Source organism: Lissotriton vulgaris, chromosome 3_1 (assembly GCF_964263255.1).
Source record: "Lissotriton vulgaris chromosome 3_1, aLisVul1.2, whole genome shotgun sequence".
Taxonomy (NCBI): domain Eukaryota; kingdom Metazoa; phylum Chordata; class Amphibia; order Caudata; family Salamandridae; genus Lissotriton; species Lissotriton vulgaris.
The window spans coordinates 1216422871-1216437713 of NC_141689.1; the positions used below are offsets into that span (position 1 = coordinate 1216422871).

Genomic DNA, 14843 nt, shown 5'->3' on the forward strand with positions numbered 1-14843 from the left:
CCCTGTTCCCTTGTCCGGCGGGCACCTGGTCTCTCTTTCTTCATGGGTTCTGGCCTTGTGGTCCCGGGGGCTCCTCGGCGGTCCTGGGGCTGCAGGTGCTGGGTCACCTGGCTTCTGTGGTGTTTCTGGTTCCCTGGGCTCATTTCCTTCTTCTCCATCTGACTCTTGTTTGGTTGGTCTCCGGGGTCTGTTGTCCCTGCTGCCCTTATCGGTCCGTCTCCGGGAGTGCTCTCCTGGTGGCTCGGCCGCTGTTGCCTTCTGGCTGGGTGTTCGCTGACTCCTCCGGCTCCGCTTGTGGTGGCTTCGGTCACCTGCCTGTTCTTGGCTTTGCTGGGTTCCGGTTCCGGTTCAGGTTCCTGCTGGTCTCCCGGGGGTACTCTTGCTGACGGATTTGTGGCATTTGGGCTTGCCCTGGTGCCCTTTTGGGGCTCTCTGCGGGGTCCGTGGGTGTTGGCTCAGTCTGTCATCCGGTGGCTTCGTCCTATGCCGCGGTTGGGTTGGTCCAGGTTCTGGTCCTTGTTTCTTGGTTGCCTGTGTCCTGCGTCCTGTGTCTGTGGACTCTGGTCTTGGTGCTGGGGCTGTCTGCTCTCTGCCTTCGGCGGGTGGCCTGTGTGCTGGCTGTTCTGTTGTGCTGGGTCCCTCCTTCATCCTGGGTTTTCTCGCTCCTTCCCTGTGTCCGGCCTGTTGGTGGGTACATGGGGCCTCCCTGTGGTGGGCCTGGGTGGCCCGGTTCAGGTCTCTGGGCCGGGGGCCCGGCTCTTGGGGTGGTCGGCGGCTGACCCTCTCCTAGGCCTCTGGGTTTTTCTGTGCGCTTTCCCCCTCGCTGCTTTTCACCTGCTCTGGGCATTTCTGGTGCGGGCCCTGTGGGTCTGTTCTCGGGGGTTGTTGGTTGCTCCCTGTTGGCCTTGGGCTCCTTGTTTTCCTCTTCTGTCCGGGTTGTGTTGCGCTTGGTGAGGATTACTTCCTGTGGTTCCGTGCCCTTTGATGTTCCGTGCTCTTCCCCTGGGTTCTGTGCGGGGCTTGCCCTTGCTGCCTGGCGGTTGTGCGGCTAGCCTTGGCTGGGTTGGGGGTTCTCAGCTGGCTGGCGGTGGCTTGCGGGCTTCCCGTCGGTCCTCCTCTCGGCTGTCCTATGCTTGGTGTTTGCTGGCCTTTTCGGCCTGGGGTTCTGCTCTGGTTGTTGTTCCCATGGCGCTGGCCTCCTTTTAGTGTAGCGGTTCGCTCCTTCTGGGGCTCTTCTGGGATTGTCGGCTCCTCTGCGGGTGCAGGGGGCGGCTTTCCTGCTTCTTGGTGCTCCTGGCTTCCTTGCATGTTGCCTGGGGTCTGTTGCCTGGTTTTCTTTACCGGGTCTGGTGTTTGATTCCCCGCCCTGTCGGGTCCTTCCTTTCGGGGTCTTTGCTGCTTTTGTTGGATGTCCTATCCGGTCTGCCCTTTGGGCTCCTTGGGGTCTTGGGCTGCGACTCTCGGCTTTTGGGCCTTGTTTTTTGGTTGCTGTCGCCCCCGCGGGGCGCTTGGGGGTGTTTTGGGCCCTGTCTTGTACATTCCTTTGTCTGGTCTGTATGGTTCTGCTGGTTTTGGGTCCGGTTCCGTCCCTTGTCCCGGTGGCTCGGCGTTTTCGCTCTGTCATGGGGTGGTTTTGCCTGTGTTCTGTCCTGCTCCTTCCTTGGCTGTGGAGTCTCGTTTGCTCGGTTTGGCTGTCCGGCCTCTCTTGCTGTGGTGCCTGCTGGTTGTGGTGTCCTTCCGGGTGGAGGACTCTGTTTGTTCGCTTTGGTCCGACTCAGGTGTTTGCCTTCCCCCGCTCCGTGGGGTTGTTGATTTCGGGCCAGAGTCTTGGTGGCTTTTCCTCTGGTGGAGGTTCGGGCCTCGGAGTCTTGTCCTCTTTGCGAGGCCGGGGATGTTGATCTGCTGTGTTTGGGGCACTGTTTGTGTTCTTTGTCACTCATTGTCCGTCTCTGTTTTCTTCTGCTTGCTATGTCCTCAATTGTGCTGAAGGAAGGTGAGGGAGGGACAGGAGGTAATGCATCCATTTCTAACGATAATGACATTACTCCGAGTCCTACTCCCTCGCCTTCCTTCAAGGACCCTCCCTCCCGGTGCGGTTCAACTGAGTGCTAGCTTGGCTTGTTTGTGTACAGGTGGAGGTGGGGACGGGCAGAGTTTTTATGCTGGGGGTGGGTCTCGGTGGGAGGCGGGGCCTCAATTGTGCTGAAGGAAGGCGAGGGAGTAGGACTAGGAGTAATGCCATTATCGTTAGAAATAGATGCATTTTAGAGCACTGTCATTTGTTTTTTAGAACGTTTGCAGTTTTCGGAATGTAGGGGTGTGCATAATTTCAAGGGTCGCAGACACATCTCGCAAATGCAGTCCTTTCTTTGTTAGCGCTTTTTCTGATATTGTAAGTGGGATTACTACTCTCGCCCTTAAGTAGTTTGAGCACGCCTGCTGGTGCTCGATGATTGAGCCGAATGAACGTGTATTTACTTCCTGGCCAGCATGTAGTAACAGATTACCAATCGACTTCATTCATGGCTTTTTCCGTTTTCTTTGTCCAGCTACAAACTGAAGTGCCGCACGCAGTCCGACTTTGGCAAGGTGACATTGCAGTTTGAACTCGAAGTGTGCCAGTTGAGCAAGCCCGAAGTCGTTGGAATCCGGAGGCAGCGGCTTAAGGGGGATGCCTGGGTCTACAAAAGACTGGTAGAAGACATATTATCCAGTTGCAATGTGTAACGACGTCACATATATTCTGTAGCATAATTTCTGCCTTAGTGGACACATTTTACGGTTTCTTTCAGTTCAGTGTACACTAACAACTCACTGACCTGTTTAAATGGGCCCGTTCTAAGGACCATTTTTTTTAAATAATATTGTTCATAGTTGTAATATATATATATATATGTCTGTCACTTGTTCTGTACCATAGCTGTGTATGTTGTCTGCCAATTTTACATGTTCGTTCAGTGTTGTACAGATGTAAACTGATTTTTTTTATTTTTGTCATGTTAAAAGAAAAGATGGTAATAAAAGATAATTTTAAATGTGATGATTTGTCAGTAAAAGGGTAGTTGAAATAAAGTGCTTACTAATTTTCAAATGTAAAGTGCTTTTGTTTGTGTCACCGAGTACGGGAAATTGTTTTTACAGTGTTTGCATAAATGAAGACCAATTTCAATGAAGTCACTGTGTGAGTTTACAAAAAGGGTGAACGTATATTTGCATAGTTATGTTCCCATCTGCGTCTGAAGTAAGATTTATTGAATCCATGAATCCGTTAACCGAAGCTACAGCTGTAGTTCCCCAGAGTTAAACTATATGCTCAATATGGTGAATAAGAAATAGAATTCCTTCCAATAAATGTGTTCTTTAAGTCAGTAACGGTTGGCTTCAATTGTGAGCTGAATTGAATTGCAGCAAAGCTGAAAATAGACCAGGCTAACAGTCGCTGCTCTTCATAGACTTTCCTTACTGATCTTGCATAGTTTTTGCCAGGGTGTAATTCTAGTAAGTAGTGATGCAGGTCTACACGTTCCAGTTTTATATCTATTTGAACCGTGTTCTAATATTCAACAAGTGCAAAAACAACAGTTGATGGACAGAATGCAGAACAATGTCATACATTCACCCCAGTACAGAGATCTGGGCCTAAATCCATCGTGTTTTTGCTCGCCATTCCGGTTTGAACCCAGCCTTATGCAAATCAGTCTTGACCCTGTGCCCCATGGGAACAGTCTAGCCCGAAATGCCAAGCCAAGGTCCTCCCTGGACTGGAAACAAGCATCCTAGGACCAGTTTCGGGCTGTCAGCCCTCATCAGCCAGGATAGCTTGATTCTAGTGGCATGGAGAGCAAGGGACTCACGTCTGAGCTTACCCATCCCACTCGGGGTGACAAATGCAAAAACAACAGTTGATGGAAAGAATGCAGAACAATTTCATACATTCACCCCAGTACAGAGATCTGAGCCTAAATCCATAGTTGTTTTGCTCACCATGCCATTCCAGTTTGAACCCAGCCATATGCAAATCAGCCTTGACCCTGTGCCCCATGGGAACAGTCCAGTCCGAACTGCCAAGCCAGATATTCAGTGGACTGGAAACAAGCATCTTAGGACCGGTTTCAGGCTTTCAGCCAGGATAGCTTGATTCCAGTGGCATGGAGAGCACTGGACTCACATCTGAGCATACCCGGCCCACTTGGTTGACAAACGCAAAAACAGCAGTTGATGGAGAGAACGCAGAACAATGTCATACATTCACCAGTACAGAGTAATATTCCCCAAGAACACAATCCATCTCCAAAGGATAGGCCCTGTGTATTCTTTTGAAACTACTCTCCATCTTTAAAAATCTATCTGTTTTTAAGCTGGATATTAAGTAAAATATACCAGTGGTACTAAATAAAACTTGAAAGACTGCATTGGCTCCTTGTCACTGTTCGAATCGATGTCAAAGTGGTTTGTAAGCTCTCTGCATTTTACTTGAGTAAACATGGCTGTTTCTAAACTTGTAGCCAGTGCCACCTTCACACTGAGCACCTACCTAGTCAGGATATCAAAGAAACTAAACAGCACACATACTGACAGAATATATCTGCATTTAGACCAATAATCTGAAGTAACATTTTTGCTCCTCAGGTTTGATAGTTGGTGGTGAAATTCCGGAAGGGTATCAAAACCTACCTTTCACAATTTTAGTGCCCCATCTACTGTATTATTTATTTCCCCTACCTTAGCCACTTTCCACATTTCAGCTCCCATTTGTAATCAATTATATCCCCGGTTTACATTGTAAAAATGCCTGTATGTATGTGAATGTCTGTATTTCTCCATGCTGATCATGTATTTTGTTAATATGTGTAGACCTTCCTTGCCCTTTGAGGGAATTTAAAATATCATTGGTAAATCAAAAGGTCTGACACTGCCACCACCCTTTTGGATTTCTCAGTACTAGTTTTGTCAGTGTTTTCAAAACTGTATTGTTGAGTAAGCCTTGTACATCTATAAAAAAAAAAAAAAAAATTGGTTGAAAGCACAAATATTTTTCCTAATAGATACTTCGAACAGTGCATTCCTCACCTCTAGAATATTCTGCAGGCTCAAGACTGGATCCAGAAGTTTTGACAACAGTGCTTCTGTATGCCACTAGGTGGTATTATGTGGCTCTGCATTGGCCTTGTTACTCCCCTGAATTGACGGACCAGAGCTGCATATAGGCATCACTCCTGCGCACCAACATCAGTTCATTTGGATCCTCTGCTCAGCTCCTTTTTTGTTGGTTGGTGAATTCTTTAGAAATTCTCTTCTGATGTGCAAGGGATCAGTCTCCACCAAAGACTACAGGATTCAACTGTGCTGCGAAGACGTAAAAAGATGTTTGTGTCCAGCCCGCACATGGTCTACCTCTGGTGATTGGGCTTCGACTCCAAGATGTGCAAATAATGTGCCCTCATACGCCCTAAGGTAATCTGAGACCATGATGCAAGGCTGTATGTGGAGAAGTTGAGGACCTCATGCAAATCTTGCTCCTACTTCAAGTGGAGTGCGCAGACCAGTTTCTGAGGCCAACCCACAGCAGGTTATCACAATTTGTCATCCAGTAAGTTAAAGTCAGTATGGAAGAATAAACAGAAAAAGTTTAAGCAGGTCTCAACCCCCCAATATACACACACACACACACACGGTCTGTAGAGAAATCGGAGGATGTCAAGTTGACAAGCCATCACAATCCGATTCATGTTCGAGGAACCAATTCAACAACTTATCTGCTAAGCAGAGAATTGTCTGAACCATCTGCTGAGACACAGTAGTTGGTCCTTTAGAGAGGGCATTCTGCACCTTTTTGGCACTCTTTCAGATCTTCAGGGATCTGCAGGGGACTTCAGTTGGGCTACTATTGGACGGGTTGCCTGTATGCACTGTCTCAGCGCCTCAAACCCTCCTCTGGCTCCTCACTGACTCTGGTGCAGACTTGCGTTCTGGCTGCAGGACCTGCACCACTTCCTTCTTCATTTATGCTGGTCTCAACGTCACCGGCACCATAGCTCAAGCCCCATCTTACCCTGTTGTCCGATCCTGAACTGAATCAGTTTCGGCCCAGACCAAGGTCACCCTGTGAGTCTCCAGCGTGCCTGCTTCCTATATGTTATGATTTAGACAAAACAGTAACTCTACCAGGGAGCCTTCCTTGGACGCTCCATCCTCATTTTTGGGTGATGGCAAACTCTGGTTAGAATTTGAGCCCCAATGATGATTGGGCGATCTACCCATACATCACGTTTACCTGTATTTGGAGGAGGCCAGTAGTCTTGGTACTTCCTCTGGTACGGGTTTGATTTTGCTGGTTGGATCTCCAATGGAAGAGAGGGCTTTATTTGCCGTTGAGGTCCTAGACCACCATCTGTCTTCTGTTGAAGTTCAGACAAATGTCCTTACCAATGTTTTTCAACCCAACCAGCCTACTCTGAGCCATTATTTTAACTAAATGAAGCTGTGAATAACACCCTTATGGGCATTTGATTTACGACTTGTTCTTGTCCACCATTGAGCAGATAAGTGGCCGGATGCCACAGATTCTGGTGACCCAAATTTTCTTATGCAGCATCCTACTCCTGAGAGCGTTATGTCCACACATTTACCTGCAGAATTAATGCTAATAACTCCTCCAGGTAGGATGTCTAAAAGTATGTAGGAATCCTAGAAGTGAATGTGTTCTTTGGCTCACTTTCATTATGGTCGGCCAGTGCCATCTGCCTGCTAGGCTGTTATAAACATGTCCTGTGGGACATGGTCAGTGTGATCTTGCCGGTGGTCCCGGAGGAGTTTCGGACCTCTTTGGCTCAAACATTTCAGGATGGCCACAATGCTGCCATGTTTGTAATTAAAGACAGGCTGTGTTACTACAGAATGCCTGGGGCAAGCAGTAGACTCTAGTGTGGTGCTTTGCTGACATGCATGGATTTGATCCACTGTTTTATCTGGAGATGTACAGCCATTTTTTATGGATATGCCTTTAAATAGGCCAACTCTGCCTCAAACATTTTACAGAAAGCTGGACCACAGCACTTTCTTTCAACCTTTCCACCACTGCTCATCAGTTTCCCCAGCAGTCTCATTACTTCAGAGTTTGGAGAATAAACGTTGGGTCTGCCACCCCTGCAACACCCACCTAAAGCCTTTTGTGGTCAGAGGCTGGGATCAAGCTGACATCACGTAGGGCACTAAGGCCTCATTATTCTTGGATCTCCACCCCTGCGGCATCAGCCTCTAAACAGCTTCATTTTGCTATTAGTGACACACAACCACCCTGGGGGGGGGGGGAGCAGAATCTGGTACCTTCTCCCAGGGTGTCCGTCTATCATAACTGACAGATGTGTTCTCCAGATCATCCAGCAGTGTTATGCCCTTCTTTTTGTCTCTGAGCTACCACACTTTAAGCTTCAGGGTACCTCTTAACAATGAGCCACCTGACTGAATCTTTTAACGCCAAGGTGGAAGAATTCGGCCGTTGGCGCTTGGCAGATCATGATTGGCAGTTACATCCCAAGGTGGCACATGGCATCTTCAAACAGAGGGGAGAACATGTAGAGTCACAATATTTGCTCATTTCATTTCTTGTTTAGGCTCTCTCTGGGAGTCTTTCTGGATGAGTGGCACACCTGACTCCTGTACACCTTTCTGCCTGTCCAGTCCTGTATTCAGAAGATCAGGAATGACTGGTCCAAAGTCATCCCAGTGGTGTAAGGAGAGTGTGGTACCTGGAAATTCTGGGCATGAACATCCGTCCTCCAATCTGGTTTCCATTTTGGGAGAATCTTCTGTCGCAGTAGCAGGGCAGGGTTTTTGCACCTGGGGGTGCACAACCTATACCTCCATGTGTGGAGATTTAGCGACATCAGCTAACTGCATTCAACCTACCTTCCATGGTTTGCCTTATTATCCTGGGCTGTGCAGTGTCCTTCCATAAAGTTCATGGATGCTGGACACGAAGACAAATGTGTGTGCTGGTATGGAGTCTTTCTCATGGACCTGTTGCATGTAAACATTTTGAATGTTTTGCTGTTTTTGTCTTTTGCCCAGCTAAGTCTTGCACTGGTCACTCCCTTTCCTCATACCCCTTTGAATGCCTGCAATCCTTTCCTGATTTCAAGCACATAGAGTACAATCTGTCCAACACAAGTTAGTGACGGCAAAAAGAGAATGCCCAAATGCTATACAAATGATGCCTAATGTCCATTGTTCCCAGTTACCCAGCCTCAACCCCACCAAAATCTGGACTACCCATTTCGTGTTCTTATTCTAAGACCTTTGAAATATCAACTATAAGGTATGTTATGTTGTTATTTTTATTTGTACAGCTGCCCCAGCGAAGGGGCGTCCTGGCGCTCTGAGAAGGTAAACACAACACAACATCAGAGAATATGGAGAATACAGGCAGAGCACTAAGTGATTATCTTGCAAATCCCTTATTCCTTTGCTAGGATAAGATCCAGAGCTATTCTATTCCGTATAACTATAAGATATATTGCAATAATTTCTTCTGTAATATTGAAATGGCAGCAGCCATGTCATTGACAAAGTATGATTTATATTCTTACTGTGTTCAAGGCACCCCTTACAGTAGTGTTGTAAATGAATCTCGGACCCTAGTATAAATTTCACGATTCATGCCCTTATATAGGTATACTTTATCATTCCCTTATATAGGCATAGAAATCATTACCATATTTGGCCTAAACCATACAGCCCAAATACGGCATGGATACTTCCACTAAGCTCCAAGAATTAACATTTTCTTGGGAAAAACCCGCCTTCAGCAGCCCGGGACTTCCCCCTGCTTGAATATTAAGTTCTCCTAGAACTCCCGGCGTTTTCCAAGAAATGAGCCTTTGAGTGACGTTATTAAGTCCAAACATGCGTCAAACTCGGAACCTTCAAAGTATAAATATGCCTTGATTTGCCTGAACAAACACATGGTGGTTTGGAGCAGACCAACTATCTACTTTCCCGACGCCCTGCAGCAGCAAGTGCCGAAGGAAGCCGACCCTCCAGCAGACGCACTGCGTGACTGTCATTTCTCCTGCTGAGAAATCCAGCTCCAGTGTTTCCAGGCTACCCTTGCGGGTGTCTGGGAATTCGAGTCCCGAGAACGAGATAAAAGACCTCCTTCATTCTAGAACAAAGGTATAGAGCTGATTAGACCTCTAAGAATTATTGGAATCTGATTCCTGGCAGAGAACTCCTAGACTTAAACTCCTCCTCTTATACTCCCTCCCTCTTACCAGACTTAGGTTAGGTACACCGGGGTAGGCGTATTCTAGAAGCATCAGTTGAGTATTTTAGTCATCCTTTTATCACTGTATGTATTTTATGTATTTTATAAATTTTATGCACGTTATGGCTTAGATACCATATCATGCTTTTACAATACTACTTTATAATACTGTTCGTATTATATGCATTATACTTCATAGTAAGCTTTACTATTGTAGCAGTTCATTTTCAATGCTTGAGAAAGAAGACTGTTCAATAATCACCTTTTTATTAAAAACGCCCGTCTCTCTATTTCTCATGCACCTCTGGTGAAACAAAGCATGCACGATTGACTGAGTGAAATAGTTATCGATTGTTTCCGCGACTCTAGAGATTTGATTTCTTATTCTTGGGAAACAAAGTTGTCATGTTTTATGCGGTTGTCGGAAACGAAACCCTTCTTGTTTATTCGAGAAAGTTTCTAGTGACCTCTGAGCTAGCTGGCACTCACAATTAAGTCTAATATAGCCAGTAGAGACCTAGTAGACCTCATTCCTACGTCTAAGCTACAGGATATATTATTCCAATACGCAGAGCCTATTGGGAATATAGGGAACACTACATGGTGCCCAACGTTTGGTAAGGCGATAATTTAACGCTAGATACTAGAGTAACTCGGTCATGCTTTTCACACAGACCCCTCTTTCCCGTAAAAACTCCAATAGACGTCAGGAGTGGGTGAGCGGGCATAATATCCGCCAAAACTTAGTAGGACGAGAATCCTATGTATTAGTTTTTGGTTTAGTTAACGTTGAAGGAAACGGTGTTCCAAAATATTGTGCACCTAATCTTTGTTTCCTTGAAAATTGTTCTCAATCAATCAATCATGACATTTGTATAGCGCGCTACTCACCCGGAGTGGTCTCAAGGCGCTGGGGGGAGAGGGGTCCGTTACTGCTCGGAAAGCCAGGTCTTGAGTTGCTTCCTGAAGGAGAGATGGTCTTGGGTTAGCCGAAGGTGGATGGGGAGGGAGTTCCATGTCTTGGCTGCCAGGTAGGAGAAGGATCTTTCGGCGGTGGCTCTGCTGAAGCGTGGAACGGCGGCGAGGGTGAGGCTGGTAGACCGTAGCTGGCGGGTGGGCGTGTAGAAGGTCAGGCGGTTGTTGAGGTGCTTGGGGCCCAGGTCGTGGAGAGCCTTGTGTGCGTAGGTGAGGAGTTTGAACGTGATCCTCTTGCTGACAGGGAGCCAGTGCAGGTCTCTCAGGTGGCCGGAGATGTGGCTGTGTAGGGGGATGTCAAGGACGAGTCGTGCAAAGGCATTCTGGATGCGTTGGAGTCTTTTCTGAAGTTTGGCTGTGGTTCCAGCGTAGAGGGTGTTTCCGTGGTCCAGTTGGCTGGTGACGAGTGCCTGGGTGACCGTCTTCCTGGTTAGGTAGGGATCCATCGGAGGATCTTTCGGAGCATGCGCAGGGTGTTGAAGCACGATGATGAGACGGCGTAGACTTGTCTGGTCATCGAGAGGGAGGAGTCCAGGATGAAGCCCAGGTTTCATGCGTGGTCCGTTGGCTTGGGAGTGGTGCCCAGGGCAGGGGGGTACCAGGAGTCATCCCAGGCGGAGGGCACTGACCCCAGGATGAGGACTACCGTCTTGTCTGAGTTCAGTTTCAGGCGGCTGTTCTTCATCCATTAGGCTACGGCTTTCATCCCTTCGTGTAGGCTGGTTCTGGCGGTGGCTGGTCGTTGGTGAGGGAGAGGATCAGCTGGGTGTCAACGTAGGAGATGATGTTGAGGTTGTGTTGGTGTGCGATGGCTGCGAGGGGGCTCATGTAGACGTTTAAGAGGGTGAGGCTGAGCAATGATCCCTGTGGTACGCTGCAGATGACTTCTGTGGCCTCTGATCTGAACGGGGGGAGGCGGACTCTCTGGTTTCTTTTGGCGAGGAATGAGATGATCCACTCCAGTGCCTTCTCTTGGATTCCGATGTTGCTGAGGCGCTGCACTAGGGTGCGGTGGCAGACCTTGTCGAACGCGGCGGAGAGGTCCAGGAGGATGAGTAGTGATGTAGTCAGTGGCTGCGATCTCGGTGCTGTGGTTGGCTCGGAAGCCGGACTGCGAGTGATCGAGGGATATGTTTGTCTCGAGAAAGGCGGCAAGCTGTCTGTTGACTGTCTTCTCGATGACTTTGGCAGGAAAAGGGAGGAGCGAGATGGGGCGGAAGTTCTTTGCGGTCGGTGGGGTCCGCTGTTGGTTTCTTCAGTAGGGCGCTGAGCTCGGCGTGCTTCCAGCTTTCTGGGAAGGTGGCGGTGTTGAAGGAGGCGTTGATGATGTCCCGGAGTTGGGGTGCGATGATGGAGTCGGCCATGTTGAAGACTTGGTGGGGGCAGGGGTCGGTTGGGGATCCGGAGTGGATGGTGTTCATCATGCGGGCGGTGTCTTCGGTGCTGACCGGGGTCCAGGCGCAGAGGGTGGTGGTGGGGGGCGTTGGTTCGGTGGTTGGGTGCGTGGTTGGTGTGCCGAAGCTGTTGTGTATTTCGGCGATCTTGCGGTGAAAGAACGAGGCGAGTGAGTCGCAGAGGTCTTGCGAGGGAGTGATGTCGTTGTTTCCGGCGCTGGGGTTGGAGAGCTCTTTGACGATGCTGAAGAGTTCCTTGTTGTTGTGGGCGTTGTTGTCCAGACGTTTTTTGAATGCTGTCTTCTTGGTGGTGCGGATCAGCTGGTGGTGTTTGCGGGTGGCGTGCTTGAGGGCAGTCATGTTGTCTGTGGTCTGGTCGTTGCGCCAGGCTTTCTCGAGGGTGCGGCAGTTCTTCTTGGAGTTCTTAAGTTCGTCAGTGAACCAAGAGGCTTTCTTGCTGCTGTGTCTGCGGGGAGGGGGTCTTCAGTGGTGCGAGGTCGTCTGCGCAGTTGGTGATCCACTGTGTGAGTTTGCTGGCTGCTTCGTTGGGGTCCGTTGTGCTGGCGGGAGGGTTCTGGCTGAGGGAGGTGGTGAGCTGGTTGGCGGTGATCTTGTTCCAGTTCCTGCGAGGAACCTGTTGCGGGTGGTGGTGGTTCTTCTGAAGCTGAAGTGGACGCAGCTGTGGTCAGTCCAATGAAGTCCGGTGGAGTGGCTGAAGGAGATGTACTTGCTGGAGGAGAAGACTGGGTCAAGCGTGTTCCCGACGTAGTGGGTGGGGGTGTTCACCAGTTGCTTGAGACCGAGGTTGTCCAGCAGGGTGGTGGTGTTGCTGTCCTTGTTGTTCTCCAGGTGGAAGTTGAGGTCCCCTAGGAGGATGTAGTCAGCGGAGGGGAGGGCGTGCGGGCTGATGTAAGTCTGTGATGTCTTTGCTGAATTGTGTGCGTGGTCCCGGGGGTCTGTAGATGAGTGTGCCTCTGAGTGTAGTCTTGGGGTCGGTGTGTATCTGGAGGTGTTCGGCGGCGGTGAAGGTGTCGTCGGAGCTGGTCGTGATGCGGATTGTGTACGATGGCGATGCCTCCTCCAGTCTGGTTGACGCGGTGCCTCAGTTCATCCAGATTTCCGTGAGGAATGCGACGTCTGGTGATGTTGTGTCGAGCAGGTTCCAGAGTTCGACGGCGTGTCTGTGGACGGAGCGGGTGTTGAGCAGGATGCGCTTGAGGTGGTTGCTGCTGGTGCTCGGCTTGGCGGGTGTGGTGCGGGTCCGGAGGCAGGTGAATTTGCAAGCTTGGCAGGTGAAGGGTCCGTGGATGCGTTTCGGGGTGGCTCGGTAGCAGGTGGGGGTTCGGCCGGCATTGAGGGTGGCGGCGTCGTAGGTCCGTCGTGTGGTCTGGTGTCGACGGGGGCCAGGGGTCCTGGCGCTGGGCGCGGTCCAGGCGCGGACGGACTTGCCTTTGGCGCGCCTTCGGCGCACCCGCCCCGCACGTCCGCCGTGCGGCCTCCATATGAGGGGCTGAGGGAGGGAGGAGCAGCTGGGAGGCGGGAGCGGGGTGGCGGAGGGGAACGGCGGGGCCGCAGGGTGCAGCGGCGGGAAGCAGAGGGCGAGGCGGGAAGCGGGAGGGCACAGAAGGCAAAGGGGGAGCGAGGGGCAGAATAACAATTAAGTTACAAAAAGCAAAGGGGAATGACTAATCACAGGCACAAGGTTACAATGGGGAAAAAAAAGCGAAAGAATTACAAAAAGCAAAGGGGAATGACGAAAATACAGGCACAAGATCCGATGGAAAAACGAAGGAAGTACAGCACCACAGGTCACGGGCACAAGCCGGTCAGGGCGCAGCAGCACAGCACGGGGAGGACCACGCGGTGGCTAGAGGGGCGACCTACTTGGTGACAGGGTCAAGGGTCGCAGAACTTTTAGTAAATAAAAATGTCGGAGAGTGACGACGAAAGGTAGAGAGCTAAAATAGCAGCTCAAGCAGTCTTAGATGACACAGCTCTCCAACAAAATGACCTGGATGCTATATTCATCCCGGCAAATATAAGGAAAACTATAAAACGTATAGAAAATGGGGTGTCATCGAGAGGTGGTAAAGTTATATTTGTGATAGAGGCACATGAATATCGGCAGACAGAGGTATTCTATTCATGGATTACTTTTCCACAAGCAAATCCAGTAACACGGGAGTTCCACTACTACAAAGCAGAGAAACCTCCAGCGGAATACGTTCCTTTCGAGGACGTTAAAATTCCATTAACTTACCAAGAGCATCAGCCCTGGTTTAATGGTGCCCTAAAACATCAAAATCACATTACAAGGCACATTACTAGGTAGACCAGGAGCTACATGGCCGGTTCTAGCCAGCCATACACCACTTCCTGACATTGAAGAAATGTCAGATAGAGAACTTTTAGCTCAGCTCAAACAATTAATAAAAGTACATAGACAATTAGTTCAATATGTCATGAGGATCTTAACAGTACAACCAGCGATAAAAATTCCGCAACACCACGTACCAGGGGAACACAAACAAAATCACACCACAGACTATACAGTCAGTCATTGGCAAGTTGCCCGCCAAAAGGGAACAAATTCCGTTTTGGCTAGCACAAAAAATTACTCCAATAGAGGCAGTATTCCCCGATAGTACACCTCATGAAAAACACAGAATTCTGACAATCTGTTTACCAATGGGGATTGCACTGCATGTGGAGGACTGTGACACTTGGGGTACAGTCTTTGCTTCAATCTACACAAAAACACATGGTGTACCATACATGGCGGTAATACCAGACGTTCTGAGACAAATTCAGAATGAATATGGCCCAGAACCAGCCTTAAATCTAGGTATGAAATTACTGAAAGATTTCAAACAGGTCTCAGCTATATTATTAGCTAACATTAGAGGTGAAGCAGCATCCGTGGCAATCTGCCAGAAGTTAAAAGAAACAGATATAGCAGACAAACCTTATGAGCTTGCCAGAATTATTGAAAAAGCATATGAAGAATTAGGTAGAGCTAGTTTGGGTGGAAAACCATTGAAGCCCCAACTAACTGAAAATCCTGACAAAACATTTATTAAGAATAATCTCACTACTCCAAAGAAGAAGTGGGAGAGTATTAAACAAACTCTTCCTAGGGAAAAATATTATCAACCCAGAGGAAGATCACCCCTACAGAATTATCAACCCAGAGGAAGATCTCCCCAACA

At 49.0% G+C, this 14843-nt stretch overlaps 1 protein-coding gene across 1 annotated transcript in view; it reads left to right on the forward strand.

Moving 5' to 3' along the window:
- MELK (maternal embryonic leucine zipper kinase) overlaps positions 1 to 3097 on the forward strand; it is a 350951-nt gene extending 347854 nt beyond the window's left edge. Inside the window, exon 18 of the mRNA XM_086961674.1 lies at positions 2550 to 3097. Coding sequence (XP_086817800.1) covers positions 2550 to 2727 — 178 coding nt within the window. The 3' untranslated portion in view covers positions 2728 to 3097. The remainder of the gene's footprint in view (positions 1 to 2549) is intronic.
- Positions 3098 to 14843: the final 11746 nt, after the last annotated feature.